This window comes from Schistocerca americana, chromosome 2 (assembly GCF_021461395.2).
Source record: "Schistocerca americana isolate TAMUIC-IGC-003095 chromosome 2, iqSchAmer2.1, whole genome shotgun sequence".
Classification (NCBI taxonomy): Eukaryota; Metazoa; Arthropoda; class Insecta; order Orthoptera; family Acrididae; genus Schistocerca; species Schistocerca americana.
This window is the reverse complement of record NC_060120.1, coordinates 848152475-848168887: the sequence shown is the minus strand read 5'-3', so window position 1 is coordinate 848168887 and position 16413 is coordinate 848152475. Positions and strand designations below refer to the sequence as shown.

The 16413-nt window shown below is 44.8% G+C and overlaps 1 protein-coding gene across 1 annotated transcript in view; it reads right to left on the bottom strand.

The window, feature by feature from the left end:
- LOC124594485 (sphingomyelin phosphodiesterase-like) overlaps window positions 1-14575 on the bottom strand; it is a 155955-nt gene extending 141380 nt beyond the window's left edge. The window contains exon 1 of the mRNA XM_047132861.1: window positions 14317-14575. Within this exon, the coding sequence (XP_046988817.1) occupies window positions 14317-14575 (259 nt within the window). The remainder of the gene's footprint in view (window positions 1-14316) is intronic.
- Between the last annotated feature and the right edge of the window lie 1838 nt (window positions 14576-16413).

The window sequence follows — 16413 nt, the reverse complement described above, 5'->3', positions numbered from 1 at the left end:
AACAGCCGAAACAAAGCTGCGCCTTGGTAGCTCAGTCGGCAGGGGCATTGCCCTCGAATGGCAAGGTTCCAGATTCGAGTCCTGCTCCAGTATAGCCAGCCGCTATGGCCGAGCGGTTCTACGCGCTTCAGTCCGGAACCGCGCAACTGCTACGGTCGCAGGTTCGAATCCTGCCTCGGGCATGGATGTATGTGATGTCCTTAGGTTAGTTAGGTTTGAGTAGTTCTAAGTTCTAGGGGACTGATGACCTGAGATGTTAAGTCCCATAGTGTTCAGAGCCATTTGAAACATTTTTGCTCCATAATACAACTGTAGTGTGGGAGGAAGTTTACAAACAGTGAACACTGCGATGAAAACGGAGAGATTGATTCATTAAGTAAACATGTTTTTGTAACAACTTTATCTGCACAACTGAATGTTAAACTATTGTGTCTGTTCGAACAACCCTAATGTTGCTGGAAGTTTCACGTGATGCGAGGCCTTTACCAGGAGCTCTTCAACTGCCTCGAAAGGTTTCTTTCCGCATGATCGCACAAGAACAGCTGGAGTGGAGTTACATCAGGTGAACATGGTAACCACGAAATAGGAGCCCTTCTTCGTATCCACCTTTCAGGAAAGGTGTACAAGAAGTTGAAAGTGAGCTGGGGTTTCATCACACCAGAATAACGTGCTTAAAGAGAGATCAAGTGACGCCAGATTAGCACACATAAAGGGAGATCAAGTGGGATATCTTACAAGAAAGTAGGAACACAGTGCGCGCTGATGCAGTTAAGCTGAGACGAAGCAGACATGGGTCTGTCAACCAGCCACTATCTATGCTCGGACGCAATTTCACTGGGACTCTGCGCTGATGGCTCTTCGCATACGTAGGTTAGGAATGGTCAAAGGCTCATACATAACTGTTGAGAGTATTGCACATTTTGTCTCTGGGGGAACGAGTCTCTTCCAGAAAAAGTACATACCCAGGAGAAGTGAGGATCGCCCACACAGCATGAGGTCTCATGTCAGCAGGAGTTAATGCTTCCACTTTCTGTTAATGTTAGGGGTGTAGCTGGTGTTCTGACGCGCCTGCATAGTTAACAGATTTGCATATCATACAATGTTACCAACTATGAACATAATAGATCAATATATAACAACGAATCGTCGGTTGTCATATTCCACTGGCAGTGTTATCCCTCAACACGCTTAACTTTGGAGCTTTTAACTCAGTCGTCTCCACACATTTGCCATTATCCACCACTGAGAGTTTACAGTGAACGAGGTGGTGCAGTGATAAAACGCTGGACTCGTATTCGAGAATATGGGGGTTCAAACCCCCGTCTAGCCATCTTAATTATGGTTCACTGTGTTTTTTCTCAGTCTTCCTCTCTTTCATTTTTTTTAAAATAGTCTCATCATCACAGAAACACTCTCCGGTATTCGTGTGGAACATAAAGTTGTCGGCCGGCCGGGGTGGCCGATTGGTTCTAGGCGCTACAGTCTGGAACCGCGCGACCGCTACGGTCGCAGGTTCGAATCCTGCCTCGGACATGGATGCGTGTGATGTCCTTAGGTTGGTTAGGTTTGAGTAGTTCTAAGTTCTAGGGGACTGATGACCTCAGATATTAACACCCATAGTGCTCAGAGCCATTTGAGCCATAAAATTGTCACGTATTTACATTGCGGCCTATATACCTCCATATAATGGAAAAAAATATTTCAATAGCTCACATGTTAAGCTAGAAACTGGATCATTACCTTCGCATGACTACCGTCTTATGATTTTCTACCCGTCGAGCTAAAGATGTACAGTCAAATGGTTCAAATGGCTCTGAGCACTAGGGGTGTTAACATCTGAGGTCATCAGTCCCCTAGAACTTAGAACTACTTAAACCTAACTAACCTAAGGACATCACACACATCCATGCCCCAGGCAGGAGTCGAACCTGCGACCGTAGCTGTCGCGCGGTTCCAAACTGAAGCGCCTAGAACTGCTCGACCACACCAGCCGGCAAAGATGTATAGTCATTCCCTCATAACAATGATCACTATACTTCGAGTAAAATAACTTTGAGTTCACGTTTGGCCGAGTCGTACGGTAAGGGCTAGCCACCAACCAACCATGGTTCTTCTTCGAGCGTCATATGCCCGCAGTATTGCCATTTTTTAGGTCCATGCAACGCCTTGTATGGCTGGCTGCATGCAGGAGATACAGGCCTCTGCCACTGCAGTATGTCAGTCACAAAGTTATTTTATTCGATGTATTTACCGCCTGGGTGTCGAACTGCAGCTGTCTGAGAGAGCTGTCCAATGACTTCCGTTCTCCGCTTCATACACACAACACGGCTTCCACAAAGAGCCCCTATAATACTTACCTACACTGGCCACACAAACCGCAACCGGTCCTTGGCTTCACTCACTCCAGCCTTCCACACCTTCCTGTCAGCTGCATCTTCATCTCCCAGCCCTAGTATCTGCATGTCTCCAATGATAGCCTTCTATCTCTTCTCGGTCGTCCTAGTGGTCTCTTCATCCATCACTTCCTTTATTGCCATGTTCTCCTTTCTCCTCCTCACATGTCCATGCCAACTGACTCTTTCAGATTTCACACTCGTTGTGATGTCAGGTAGTGCGTATAATGTCTGAGTTCTCTATTTTTCCTGATATTCTACTGTTCATCATTTTCCTTCACTGGTCCATATATTTTTTCAGTACTTCATTTTCAAAAGTTGAGTTTCTCTCTCTCTCTTTTTTGCCATGGTTCTTGTCTCGCTTTCGTAGCACACTATTGGTTTGCTGTTGGTGTGATAACATAGTTGCTATTTTGTCGCTGTATTACGGCTCTGTCATCTGCCAGAACGGTTCGAAACTTCACCGGCGCACAGAACAAACATGAAATGCGAAGCAGCAACAAGGACGTGTGTCTATGTATATTAATGGATTTTTTAAAAAATATGGGGCATTACTTTTTGAACGACCCTCGTATCATGTCTATGCCTGAGGCCTTCCCATTTATTTCAGTCTTTTTATTGCCTCCTTCACCTCTATCAGAGTTAGTTCTTCGACTAATGGTTGTACATTCTAGTTGTTTTCTGCCCTACCGGGTTGTTCAACAGTTCTCTGAAGTATCTCCACCAGCTCTCTAGATTCCCTTCATTTGTAATGACCAGTTTTCCATTCTCATCCTTCATTATCACGGGTTTAGCTCTGTACTCCTTTCTACAGCTTCTCATTGTCCTGTAAGACTGTTTGCTATTGCTCTGGCTACAGTCCTGCTCTGCCATCTGTATCTGTTTATTTATGAATGATGTTTTCTCTCGCCTGATTGTTCTCTTCATTTCTCTCGTGACTATCCTATATTTTATTTGGTTTTCATATTTGTTATTGCTCATAATTGCCTGTCTGGCTGTCTTCCTGATCCGAACTGCTTTTGTACACGTTTCGTTGAACCACGATTTGCTCCTGATATTGCTGTTATTGTATTCCGTAATAGTTCCTGTGCTGTCCTCTTTATAACTGTTGTTATCTTGCAAAAAGAAAACAATTTACGAGTCTACACCCACGTGAACCTATTGCAAGGTATTTTCCACATTCCTGGAGAACAACAGAATAAAATGTTTCGAAACGAGTGCAAAAATTGGTGACAGTTACGCTGTATGATTTCAAAACTCGATTTGAATCAGGAATTTGACACTTTGATTAGAAAATTGATTCTGCTTTATTTTACTTATGCCTCTCTGCAAGTTTCCGTTGTCATGTAAAATAACATCTTTAGATTCGGTAGAAGTAGATGAATTAGGTGTTATATTAGTCAAAGCTTTAAGTACACGCAATTCGTAAAATCAAGTGTCGTAAACAAGGCAGACACCTCTCCAAAAAAATTTGCATAGCTTGCTTAAACATGCCCAGTAATGGAGATACAGTTTCAAGAACTCGTACGCAAAAACTGTTATTGACATGTGCCAGTGCATTTACGTATCAGTCTAAAACGAAATACTTTATTACACACGTGGTATCTGGAGTGACTGGTATCTGAAGTGACTGGTGTCTGGAGTGATGCATTGCCTATCAGCATTTATGTTCCGCTCACTGTTATGGGGACACGTGCTGCAAATATGAAAATCTATTTACGTCAACAATATATCAAATATATTAAATATCGAAATTTAAGGAAGATTATCTGCATTTATGGGACCAAATGTGGTCTATTTGGATGACAGAAAGACGTGCAAAAGGGACGCATAATGGTTTCGGGAAGAGTGTTACAAATGTTTGTCGGTTACCTGCAGGACATACACAGTAAGGTTAAAGCACACGAAGTATTTCTTGAACGCTGTTACCTTTCGACGAAAGAAAACCACAAGATAAGTCATCGAATTCTTAGCTCCTGTGAGTCAAGAAGTATTCTGTTCCGTTTGTGTCTTGTAATGAAGTACTGCAGTCTTGTGCTGAACAGACACTTTTATAGCCAATGACATAAGGTTCGTCAGTTGGAACATTAATCCTTAGTCATGTACCGACTAATGGAAATTTCTTGTGTAACTGCAACATGGAGGACGATGGAGAAAACAGAATTCTGAAAGTCCTTCGCTCCAAGGCTAGAGTTCTCCATACAGATAGTAAAGAGATTACTGGCTGGTAACATTGCATATACTACCATTATTCTTGCCGTCATGACGTAGGATCGTGTTCTACTTGGAGATGCAGTTGCTGACGGGCACAGTGCGGAGGGAAGGAAGGAAGGAAGGAAGGAAGATTAGGGTTTAACGTCCCGTCGACATCCAGGTCATTAAAGTCAGAGCACAAGCTCGGGTTGTTTCAAGGATAGGGAACCAACCCAGCATTCTCCTAGCACGATTTAGGAAATCAAGGAAAACCTAAATCAGGATGGCCGGATGCGGATTTGAACCATAGTTTTTCCGAAAATGAGTCCAGTGTGCTAACGACTGCGCCACCTAACTCTGGCATTTTGTGGAGCCAAGTGAGAGTATTGTTTGTCTGTGAAATCATTATCATACGATAGGGGCGCGAATTGTCGTCATGAAGACGAATGCCTCGCCAATATGCTGCAGATATGGTTACACTATCGGTTGGAGGATGGCATTCACATATCATACAGCCGTTACGGCGCCTTCCATGGCCATCAGCGGCGTACGTCGGCCCCACATAATGCCACCCCAAAACAGCAGGGAACCTCCAACTTGCTGCACTCGCTCGACAGTGTGTCTAAGGTGTTCAGCCTAACCCGGTTGCCTCCAAACACGTCTCCGACGACTGTATGGTTGAAGGCACATGCGACACTCATCGGTGAAGAGTCCTGAGCGATCCATTCGGCATGTTGTTGGGCCCATTTGTACTGTGCTGCATGGTGTCGTGGTTGCAAAAATGGACCTCGCCATGGACGTCGGGAATGAAGTTGCGCATCATGTAGCCTATTGCGCACAGTTTGAGTCGTAACACTATGCACTGTGGCTGCACGAAAAGCATTAATCAACATGGTGGCATTGCTGTCAGGGTTCCTCCGAGCCATAATCTGTAGGTAGCAGTCATCCACTGTAGTAGTAACCCTTGTGCGACCTGGGCGAGGCATGTCATCGACAGTTCCTGTCTCTCTGTATCTCCTCCATGTCCGAACAACATCGTTTTGGTTCACTCCGAGACACCTGGACACTTCCCTTGTTGAGAGCCCTTCCTGGCACAAAGCAACAATGTGGACGCGATTGAACCGCGGTATTGACCGTCTAGGCATGGTTGAACTACAGACAACACGAGCAGTGTACCTCCTTCCTGGTGGAATGACTGGAACTGATCAGCTGTCGGACCCCCTCCGTCTAATAGGCGCTGCTCAAGCTTGACTGTTTACGTCTTTCAGCGGGTCCCTTTCTGTCTGAAAGGTAGTTTACAATTTTACATGATTCTTGGTGAAAACTATTGCACTCTTAAGGAAGTCTTGAACGAAATGAGATTTAGGTGACGTATTACAGTGATAGAGATAAACCAAAGGACAGTAAAGGAATACCCAGACTTCAAGCTGCCAGAGAAGTTGTAAGGTGGTTATCTTATTCTAGGATTGAGAACAACTTTTGTAAATGAATTGACAAGTTTAATGTTGCAAATTAGCACAAAATACACGCTTTTACACAGTTTTCAAGGTGACAACATAAAAACAGTTGTCACGACAACGCATCTCGTCAACATCAAAAAGAGAAATAATCATAAACACAACAATATTAAATTTTAACTATAAGAAAACACATTAATCCTAAACACAACAATATTAAAGTTTAATTAGAAGTTTCTTTGCAATATTGTCCCTACACATACATTATGATGTTCGTCAGAACTACGAAAATCGTCCGATTCCGCTTCAAAGTTCGCTACTGTCGTATTTAGGATGACAATCAAGTCTCCGGCGGATGGTTAGTAATGTGACAAGTATGAGCGAAAGATTACCCAAGGCCGCTCGAGTTTACAGTGGACCCACGCTGGTGAACCAACAAGTTTACGTCTCTTCACATGGTATTTACCTTAAGCTGCATCGAGCTGTCGTCTGCTAGGCCACTCTCGCCCGCTGAAATTCCTATAAAACTAATTTAACCTTTGCTGAACTTTGGTTCAAATGGCCCTGAGCACTATGCGACTTAACTTCTGAAGTCATCAGTCGCCTAGAACTTAGAACTAATTAAACCTAACTAACCTAAGGACATCACACACATCCATGCCCGAGGCAGGATTCGAACCTGCGACCGTAGCGGTCGCTCGGTTCCAGACTGTAGCGCCTAGAACCGTTTGCTGAACTTTCTAGCACAAACTTTACCTATGTTTCTCGTTATTCGAGAAAACTTGTACTCATCCCTAGCCTTAGTATGTGGGGATATACACTCGCATATTTGGAGCAACGTGCATATTATAATTCCCTCTCAGTTCTCGCAAGAGCAATTAACTAATTGGCTGGTTCGTTTCTCCACAGTTGGAGCTAAACGTTGCTACAGCTAATTTGTAGCTGCTTTTCAGCCGCTGTGAACTCAGTGTTCACACAAATTTCTTCTCTGCGTCGTACAGAGCGTTAAGCGCTCCGTTCTGCACTAGACGCCAAACCAGATAAGAGTTCCCAAAATTTTCACTCTTGTCCTAATTATGGCCGAACTGTCTCCCCACCTGGATTCTTTCGTCCTTCACGTCACGGCCGTTTTCAAACAATCGGAGCGTTCCTCTTATTATGTGGAAACTCTCTCTACCAATCGAAATGTCCCTTTCATTAAACTGCGTCAAAACTTCAGTATGCTTCTTGTTCTTAGCGCGTTTCCGCCAATCGGACGTTTTGTGCCTGTTGCAGACGACTAAATGCGTACATTTACCTTGACGTGTGTCGCACTCGCTGGACACGTAATCTAAATGCGTCACTGGTTTTTTGTTTGAATCTTTTTGGAATTCCGAAACGCAGTTCTTTAAATCTTTTTTCTCTGTCCTGCAGCAGGGCCGTTTCTCCCACCTGAGTCACCTGGTCGGGTTCATTGACTTTCTGCGTGCCACCCCTTAAAGTGGTTTGTGCGGTGCCTCCTGTGGCACGCCTTCACTTCCGCCCCTCTGGCTTTTAAACCGAAAAACGCCTCTCGCTTGCTTGCTTCACCTTTAGCTCATAGACATTCATTATATAGGAACGGTGTGTTAATTACCGTCGATTGACTGTCATCCTGTTTTGCATTACATACTGATAGGAAAATTTGTTCATAACCGCCGAATTACGTTAGGTGTCATCTTCACCTTCTCGTTGCGATGTATAAAGTTCTCATGTAAGGTGCGAATTTGGCCTTCATTTATTCTGCCACCTTACAAAGTCGAAAAGCTGGTTCCCTTCTCTTACGTTCCTAATTCTGCCCAAGTTGTATTCGCTTTTTTTTTGCTTTTGATAGGAGCATTTTTTATTCTGTTTATACTTTTATTGTCATAAGTGGGGCAGTGAGAATCGTGTGAACAGCACTGCAGTGCTCATTAGCACAATGTGACATGAGGTCTGAAGTCAGTAAGATTTATGCTTCCATTAATGTTAATGTTGTAGCTGTTGTTCTGACATACCTGTGTAGTGGACAGATTTGCATAGTGTACAATGTTAGCAACTATGAATATGATAGATCAATTTATTACAATGACTCGTTGGTTCTCGCTGTTCCACTGGCAGTGTTATCCCTCAACACTTTTCGCCTTGGAATCTTTAACCAGGTCATTTCCGCCCAAAGGTTAAATATCTCACATTCTTTACCATCTCTGAGAGTTAACAGAGTCCGCAGCTCGTGGTCGTGCGGTAGCGTTCTCGCTTCCCACGCCCGGGTTCCCTGGTTCGATTCCCGGCGGGGTCAGGAATTTTCTCTGCCTCGTGACGATTGGGTGTTGTGTGATGTCCATAGGTTAGTTAGGTTTAGGTAGTTCTAAGTCCTAGGGGACTGATGACCATAGATATTAAGTCCCATAGTGCTCAGAGCCATTTTTTAGAGTTAACAGTGAGTGAGGTAGTGCAGTGGTAAAATGGTGGATTCATATTCGAGAAGACGGCGGCTCAAATTCCCATCTAGTCATCTTGATTAAGGTTCATGATTTTTCTCAGTACTCTCTTTCCTTTCTTTAAATAGTTTCATCATCATAGAAACACCTTCTACTATTCGTCAGGAATATAAACTTGTCTCAGATTTACACTGCGGCAGGTACACTACCAAATAATAAATAAATAAATATTTCAGTAGCTTATATGATAAGCTGAAACTGTATCATTAGTTTCAGAGTACTGAAAGATGTATGGTCACTCCCACGTGATTGTGATCTCTATACTTTGAATAAAATAACTTTGTGATTCACGTTTGGGGGATTCGAGTTGCAGAGGCCGACCACCAGGCAATCGTAGTACTTCTTCGAGCGTCACATGCTCGCAGCGTTGCCCGTTTTGTAGGCGCATGTTGTTTGCACTCTGGCAACAGGGGCCCCCACAACCAGTCTGTCAATTACAAAGCTATTTTACTCCAAATATATACCACCTGAGTGTCGAAATGGCAGCTGTCTGAGAGTGATAGCCAAATAACTTCGCAACACGCTTCCACAAAGAGTCACTAGAATGCAAAAAGAACAAATTTTCAGAGTCTGGGCCCACATGAACCTATTATATCGTATGTTTCAGATTCCTGGAGAACAACAGAATTAACTGTTTCTCCAGACTGATGCAAGAACTGGTGACAGTTCTGTTCTATGATTTGAAGTCTCGAATTTGATCTGGAAATCGTCATCATGATCAGAAAATTGCTTCTGCATTATTTCATTTACGCTGTACTCAAAATTTTCGGTGTCATGCGAACATGCAATCTGGTAGAAATAAAGGAATTAAGTACAGACTTATTCAAACCTTTAAGAGCGTGTAATTCGTAAAATCAAGTCTGTAAGCAATGTGGACACCTCTTCAGCAAAGTCGACATCGTTTGCTTAAACATTCCCGCTATTGAAAATAAAAATTCAAGAGAACTGACCAAACACTCATAACCAGAAACTCATATTGACATGCATAAGGACATCTGCTTATCAGTCTAAAGTGAAACACTTTATTACACACTTGGTATCTGGAGTGACTGGTATCTGAAGTGATTGCTGTCTGGGGTGATACACTGCCTAGCACCATTTATGTTCCACTCACTGTCATGGTGATATGTACTGCAAATCTGACAGTATATTTGTCTTAACAAAATAATGAATATAGAATTTTCCGGGGTAGTAATATGCACTTCCTCATACCAAATGTGGTCTGTTTGGATGTCAAATGTGTGCGCAAGGTGACAGTCAATAGATTTCGGAAACAGTGCTGCAAATGCTTGTCAGTTACCTGCAGGACATAAGGAGTAAAGGTACAAGGTGTGATTGGAAAATTTTAATAATGGATCTGCTACTGCTTACTGGTTTGGTGGGCAGGTACACAGTGGGTGGGGAATGAGTCATTGCTTTGTCCTTGACGCCCTCTGACAGGAAACTGCGTTTTCTTTATTCAGTTCATTGTGGTAACTGGTTGAGTGTGGGTCTGTCAGGGCTTGTTACTGGATTCTGTCTACGTGAAAATGGACGTAAAAACGGAGCAACGAGTTCGAGTGAATTTTTGTTTTAAAACTGGAAAATCAGCTTCTGAGACTTACGAACTATTGAAAACAGCTTTTGGAGATAATTGTATGAGCCAGTCAAATGTTTTTGGCTGGTTTAACACATTTAAAAATGGCTGCGAATCATTTGAAGATTAACGACGGTCTAGTCGTCCTTCGACCTCAAAAACGAATGAAAACGTTGTGAAAGTTCGCGACATAGTGCACTCTGATCGTAGACTTACAATTAGGGAGATGGGTGATGAACTTAATTTAAGTTTCTGTGCAGTTCAGGCAATTTTAACTGAAGATCTGAACATGCGTCGAGTGTCCGCAAAATTCATTCCAAAAGTGTTGTCAAGTGACCAGAGACAATACCGACTTGAAGTGTGCCAAAAACTGATTAATCAGACTAAAAATGACCCAGATTTGTTACATAGAGTAATTATAGGTGACGAATCGTGGATATATGGATATGATCCTGAAACCAAAGTGCAGTCTTCGCAGTAGAAGACTCCAGGTTCACCAAGACCGAAAAGAGCACGGCAAAGTCAGTCGAAGGTGAAGACAATGTTGGTGACTTTCTTCGCTTCTACAGGTATTGTGCATCGTGAATTTACCCCTGGAGCACAGACAATTAACCAGTAATACTACAAATGTGTCATCAACCGTTTGTGCGAAAAGTTGCAGAAGAAAAGGCCTGCATTGTGGAAAGACAGGGGTTGGGTGCTACATTGTGACAATGCTTCGGCTCATCGTGCCTTCTCCTTCATTGTATTTTTGACCAAATTAAAAATTCCTTTTCTTCCACTACAGCCATATTCCTCTTTTTTGGCCCCTGTGGTCTTTACCTGTTTCCTAAACTGAAATTTTCACTGAAAGGAAAGCAATTTGGCACAATTGAAGACACAGAGGTAAATACGGAGAGAGTCCTTAACACACTTCAGGAAAAAATTTCCTGAAATATTTTTAAAACCGGAAACACCGTTGGAGTCGGTGTGTTCAGTCAGAAGGGGACTATTTTGAAGGAGATACATCACAGTATCATTTAAGTACCACCATTGTACAATTACAAGCCCATTCTTAAAACTTTCCTCTCACACACCGTATAAATACACGAAATATTTATGGAACACTGTTTGTTACCATTTGCTAGAAGAAAACCGCAAGAGAAGTCATAAAATTCGAACTTCTGTGAAGGAAGGAACTATTCTGTTTCCTTGGTGTCTCCTAATGAAGTATTGTAGACTCATGCTGATCTCATAGTTCTCTGCTTCAGGCACTTTCATAGTCGTGGCATAGTTCGAATAATAATCTTTAATCACGTACAGACTAACTGAAACTTTTTGTATAACTACGACTTGGAGGACGATAGAGACAACAGGAATGTGCTAGTCCATTGCTCCAAGACGATAGTTCTCCATCCAGGTGGTATAGAGACCACCTGACTTGTAATGTTCTGCATACTATCGTTATTGTTGCCCCCATAATGCAGGGACGTGTTCTACTTCGAAACGCAGTTACTGGTTGGCACCTTGTGGGGCCAAGTGAGAGTTCTATTCGACCACCACTTATCAACGGAAAGCATGATCACATGGGGTATCAAATGAAATTTGTAACGAGAATGAGGATTTTTTGGTAGGGAGGATGCGACATGGTTTCTCGAGTGGGGAGTCACCAACAGATGTGAAAGTAATTTCTGGCGTTGCCCTAGGAACTGTGGTGGGACACTTGTCATTCATGTTGTATATCAGTCACCAGGCAGACAATATTATTGGTACGAAATTACAATTATATTAATACCTACAGCTGCTGACGGGCGTTGATATATATAAACAGGGACATGTGAAAACGTATGCCCCGACCGGGACTGCTTGGATGGCAAACGCTCTATCCATCTGAGCCACCGAGGGCACAGAGGATAGTGCGACTGCAGGGACTATCTCGCGCACGCCTCCCACGAGAGCCACATTCTCACTTGTATGTTCACACATTACATTCGTAGTGTCCCAACCCAACACACTCATTACTCGTGGAAGACATTCTTAGCAAGTCCCGTAGGAGTTCGGGGAATATGTGTGCATCCGCACAAAGGAAGAAGATCAATGCCGGTATTGCCAGAACTATATACATATATGGATATGGTACCTGTTCTTTCCGACATGTCCAAAAGAACAGACACCACATCCATATACACTACTAGCTATTAAAATTGCTACACCAATAAGAAATGCAGATGATAAACGGGTATTCATTGGACAAATATATTATACTAGAACTGACATGTGATTACATTTTCACGCAATTTGGGAGCATGGATCCTGAGAAATCAGTACCCAGAACAGGCCTGGGCATTGAGTCAAACAGAGCTTGGATGGCATGTACAGGTACAGCTGCCCATGCAGCTTCAACACGATACCACAGTTCATCAAGAGTAGTGACTGGCGTATTGTGACAAGCCAGTTGCTCGGCAACCATTGACCAGACGTTTTCAGTTGGTGAGAGATCTGTAGAATGTGCTGGCCTGGGCAGCAGTCGAACATTTTCTGTATCCAGAAAGGCCCGTACAGGACCTGCAACATACGGTCGTGCATTATGCTGCTGAAATGTAGGGTTTTGCAGGGATCGAAAGAAGGGTAGAACCAAGGGTCGTAACGCATCTGAAATGTAACGTCCACTGTTCAAAGTGCCGTCAATGCGAACAAGAGGTGATCGAGACGTGTAACCAATGGCACCCCATACCATCACGCCGGGTGATACGCCAGTATCGCGATGACGAATATACGCTTCCAATGTGCGTTCACCGCGATGTCGCCAAACGCAGATGTGACCAACATGATGCTGTAAAGAGAACCTGGATTCATCCGAAAAAATGACGTTTTGCCATTCGTGCACCTAGGTTCGTCGTTGAGTACACCATCGCAGGCGCTCCTGTCTGTGATGCAGCGTCAAGGGTAACCCCAGCCATGGTCTCCGAGCTGATAGTCTATACTGCTGCAAACGTCGTCGAACTGTTCGTGTAGATGGTTGTTGTCTTGCAAACGTCCCCATGTGTTGACTCAGGGATCGAGACGTGGTTGCATCATCTGTTACAGCCATGCGGATAAGATGTCTGTCATCTCGACTGCTAGTGATACGAGGCCGTTTGGATCCAGCTCGGCGTTCCGTATTACCCTCCTGAACCCACCAATTCCATATTGTGCTAACAGTCAGTCTATCTTGACCAACGCGAGCAGCAATGTCGCGATACGATAAACCGCAATCGCGATAGGCTACAATCCGACCTTTATAAAAGTCGGAAACGTGATGGTACGCATTTCTCCTCCTTACACGAGGCATCTCAACAACGTTTGACCAGGCAACGCCGGTCAACTGCTGTTTGTGTATGAGAAATCGGTTGGAAATTTTCTTCATGTCAGCACGTTGTAGGTGTCGCCACCGGTTCCAACCTTGTGTGAATGCTCTGAAAGGCTAATCATTTGCATATCACAGTATCTTCTTCTTGTCGGTTAAATTTAGCGTCTGTAGCACGTCATCTTCGTGGTGTAGCAATTTTAATGGCCAGTAGTGTATGTATATTATTGGTAATCTCAGACGTTTTACAGTTATCTGTAATAAGGTATAGTCTGAAAAAATCTGCACACATATTCAATATGACCTTGATAAGGTTTCAAAGTTGTGAAGAGTTTGGAATAGCTTTAGATATTCCGAAATGTGAAAATTTGCACTTCATCAAACTCCAAAACATAGTATCCTCCAACTAAAAACTTTTGGGGATGTGAAACGGAAACGGAGGCATGTGGTAGACTTTGGTACGATAGTGTGAAAAATGCACTGAGTTTAAAAAGATCACCTCCAAAACACTCGGGCATGTGGAAAGCATAGCAAATAGGAATAACAGGGGTTATTGAACGTATGCAAATTGGGGAAGAATGAATGGTCTCAGGTTTGTTTGATCCATGAGAGAGTATCACTGAAGTTGAAAAAAGTGGACTGGCAGACGCCAAGTACCCACTGAATGCCTACTTTCAAAGAGGAAACATATTGAGGAACCTGAGTTATAGTGCAACACTTTACTCCTCGCACCCGCCGGCTGCGAAGACAAGACAGTGTGCATAGAGACATGTAAGCAGTCACTTTTGCTACACACACGCGCTACAGTGGACAGTGCCGCCTGAGATGCGCGTGGCAGTGGTTTTCAGAGTACAGTCGCAGGGGCAGATGTTACCTGAGGCGAGGGCTCCGGGCAGGGCGACCAGCAGCAGCGCCAGCGCCAGCGGCAGCAGAAGGCGGCTCCTCTCCTCACCCATGGCGAACTGAATGAGCTGCCGGGTCTCCGCGTGTCCCTTATCTACAACAGCGCGAATTCGCACTCCGCGCCGGCTCTCCTCGCGGCGCGCTGCTGTAGCTGTAGCTACCGCCCTCTTTGTCAACTGCGGACCGCCTCTCACATACCATGTAAGTGCGGCAGACCAAAAATTTGTCATGTTGCAACTTCAATCGGGCTTGTATACAACCTTTTATCATGACTCGTCTGCAAAAGGGGTTCGGTTATGCACAGTTGCATTCGCGCCCTAAATTGAATAAATAGCCAGCCTAAGTACTGCAGTGAATGAATTCAAGTATTTGTCTAAATCACGATCGTTCACAAATGATTTACACTGACAACAGTTTAGAACGAAAACGTTTTTATTTTACTGAATCACATACACAAAACAAACTGATGGCCATGTGATACTATGTCGGCGGCTCTTAGCCGCACCGACCTTACCGCACCGACGGACCACGATCAAAAGACCCCGACCTTTGTCCCCTATCCTCTGTCCTGTGTCCGGTCACGTGACTGTACATTAGTAAAATATATTATTTCTAAACACGACCATCATTCATTTACAATGTTACAATATTAAAATACGTAAAACTAGATACCTTATATTATTTTGTAGACAATCATCAGATTACTTACATATTTAAGGGCACTCCACTTTTTGGCAATTTCACCCCTCTTCTTTTGTTTAATCACGCCTTTGCCTAAAAGGTGTGGCATACGAGATACTCATTTTGCTCTACATACACTCCTGGAAATGGAAAAAAGAACACATTGACACCGGTGTGTCAGACCCACCATACTTGCTCCGGACACTGCGAGAGGGCTGTACAAGCAATGATCACACGCACGGCACAGCGGACACACCAGGAACCGCGGTGTTGGTCGTCGAATGGCGCTAGCTGCGCAGCATTTGTGCACCGCCGCCGTCAGTGTCAGCCAGTTTGCCGTGGCATACGGAGCTCCATCGCAGTCTTTAACACTGGTAGCATGCCGCGACAGCGTGGACGTGAACCGTATGTGCAGTTGACGGACTTTGAGCGAGGGCGTATAGTGGGCATGCGGGAGGCCGGGTGGACGTACCGCCGAATTGCTCAACACGTGGGGCGTGAGGTCTCCACAGTACATCGATGTTGTCGCCAGTGGTCGGCGGAAGGTGCACGTGCCCGTCGACCTGGGACCGGACCGCAGCGACGCACGGATGCACGCCAAGACCGTAGGATCCTACGCAGTGCCGTAGGGGACCGCACCGCCACTTCCCAGCAAATTAGGGACACTGTTGCTCCTGGGGTATCGGCGAGGACCATTCGCAACCGTCTCCATGAAGCTGGGCTACGGTCCCGCACACCGTTAGGCCGTCTTCCGCTCACGCCCCAACATCGTGCAGCCCGCCTCCAGTGGTGTCGCGACAGGCGTGAATGGAGGGACGAATGGAGACGTGTCGTCTTCAGCGATGAGAGTCGCTTCTGCCTTGGTGCCAATGATGGTCGTATGCGTGTTTGGCGCCGTGCAGGTGAGCGCCACAATCAGGACTGCATACGACCGAGGCACACAGGGCCAACACCCGGCATCATGGTGTGGGGAGCGATCTCCTACACTGGCCGTACACCACTGGTGATCGTCGAGGGGACACTGAATAGTGCACGGCACATCCAAACCGTCATCGAACCCTCGTTCTACCATTCCTAGACCGGCAAGGGAACTTGCTGTTCCAACAGGACAATGCACGTCCGCATGTATCCCGTGCCACCCAACGTGCTCTAGAAGGTGTAAGTCAACTACCCTGACCAGCAAGATCTCCGGATCTGTCCCCCATTGAGCATGTTTGGGACTGGATGAAGCGTCGTCTCACGCGGTCTGCACGTCCAGCACGAACGCTGGTCCAACTGAGGCGCCAGGTGGAAATGGCATGGCAAGCCGTTCCACAGGACTACATCCAGCATCTCTACGATCGTCTCCATGGGAGAATAGCAGCCTGTATTGCTGCGAAAGGTGGAT